Source organism: Elephantulus edwardii, unplaced genomic scaffold (genome assembly GCF_000299155.1).
Source record: "Elephantulus edwardii isolate Elephantulus edwardi_28Jun2011 unplaced genomic scaffold, EleEdw1.0 scaffold00080, whole genome shotgun sequence".
Lineage (NCBI taxonomy): Eukaryota > Metazoa > Chordata > Mammalia > Macroscelidea > Macroscelididae > Elephantulus > Elephantulus edwardii.
Genome location: NW_006399830.1, coordinates 6,324,798 through 6,325,286, shown reverse-complemented (window position 1 = coordinate 6,325,286; position 489 = coordinate 6,324,798). Strand labels below are relative to the sequence as shown.

At 37.0% G+C, this 489-nt stretch overlaps 1 protein-coding gene across 1 annotated transcript in view; it reads right to left on the bottom strand.

Moving 5' to 3' along the window:
• Positions 1 to 489, bottom strand: part of CCT6A (chaperonin containing TCP1, subunit 6A (zeta 1)) — a 10,638-nt gene that overhangs the window by 5,848 nt on the left and 4,301 nt on the right. Inside the window, exon 5 of the mRNA XM_006889772.1 lies at positions 384 to 487. Coding sequence (XP_006889834.1) covers positions 384 to 487 — 104 coding nt within the window. The remainder of the gene's footprint in view (positions 1 to 383; positions 488 to 489) is intronic.

The window sequence follows — 489 nt, the reverse complement described above, 5'->3', positions numbered from 1 at the left end:
CTTAAAAAAAAAATTAAAAAAAAAAAAAAATTCTTTCCAAATGAGTTTCCCATTAGGAAGGATCATTCAAAAATGGTCCTTCTTAAGATAAACACCTGCAGCCCGTTATGCCAATCTCAAAAAGATTTTGTGCTGCAGACTAGCTGGTGGGTTCAAACCACAGACCTTTTCTGACCATTTACTAATGTCACCAGGACTCTCTCTAGACCAAAGTAGAGTTTACTATTAACCTTTTCTCCAGAGCCAATATTACAGAATGAAGTATCATACTCATCTAAGCACAATATAAATCCAAAGATAACGTAAACAGCCAGATTGCACTATGTAAGTCCCCTGCAGGTTTCTGAACAACTCCTCAGTATCCACAGAATTCTACCACCTACCTTGTATCGGTTTCAGATTTATGTTTCATCTCCATGATTTCAACCATGAAAAGGTCAATAGGTTCATCTTGCTTCTTAATGGCCAAAATGGAGTCAACAACAGCCT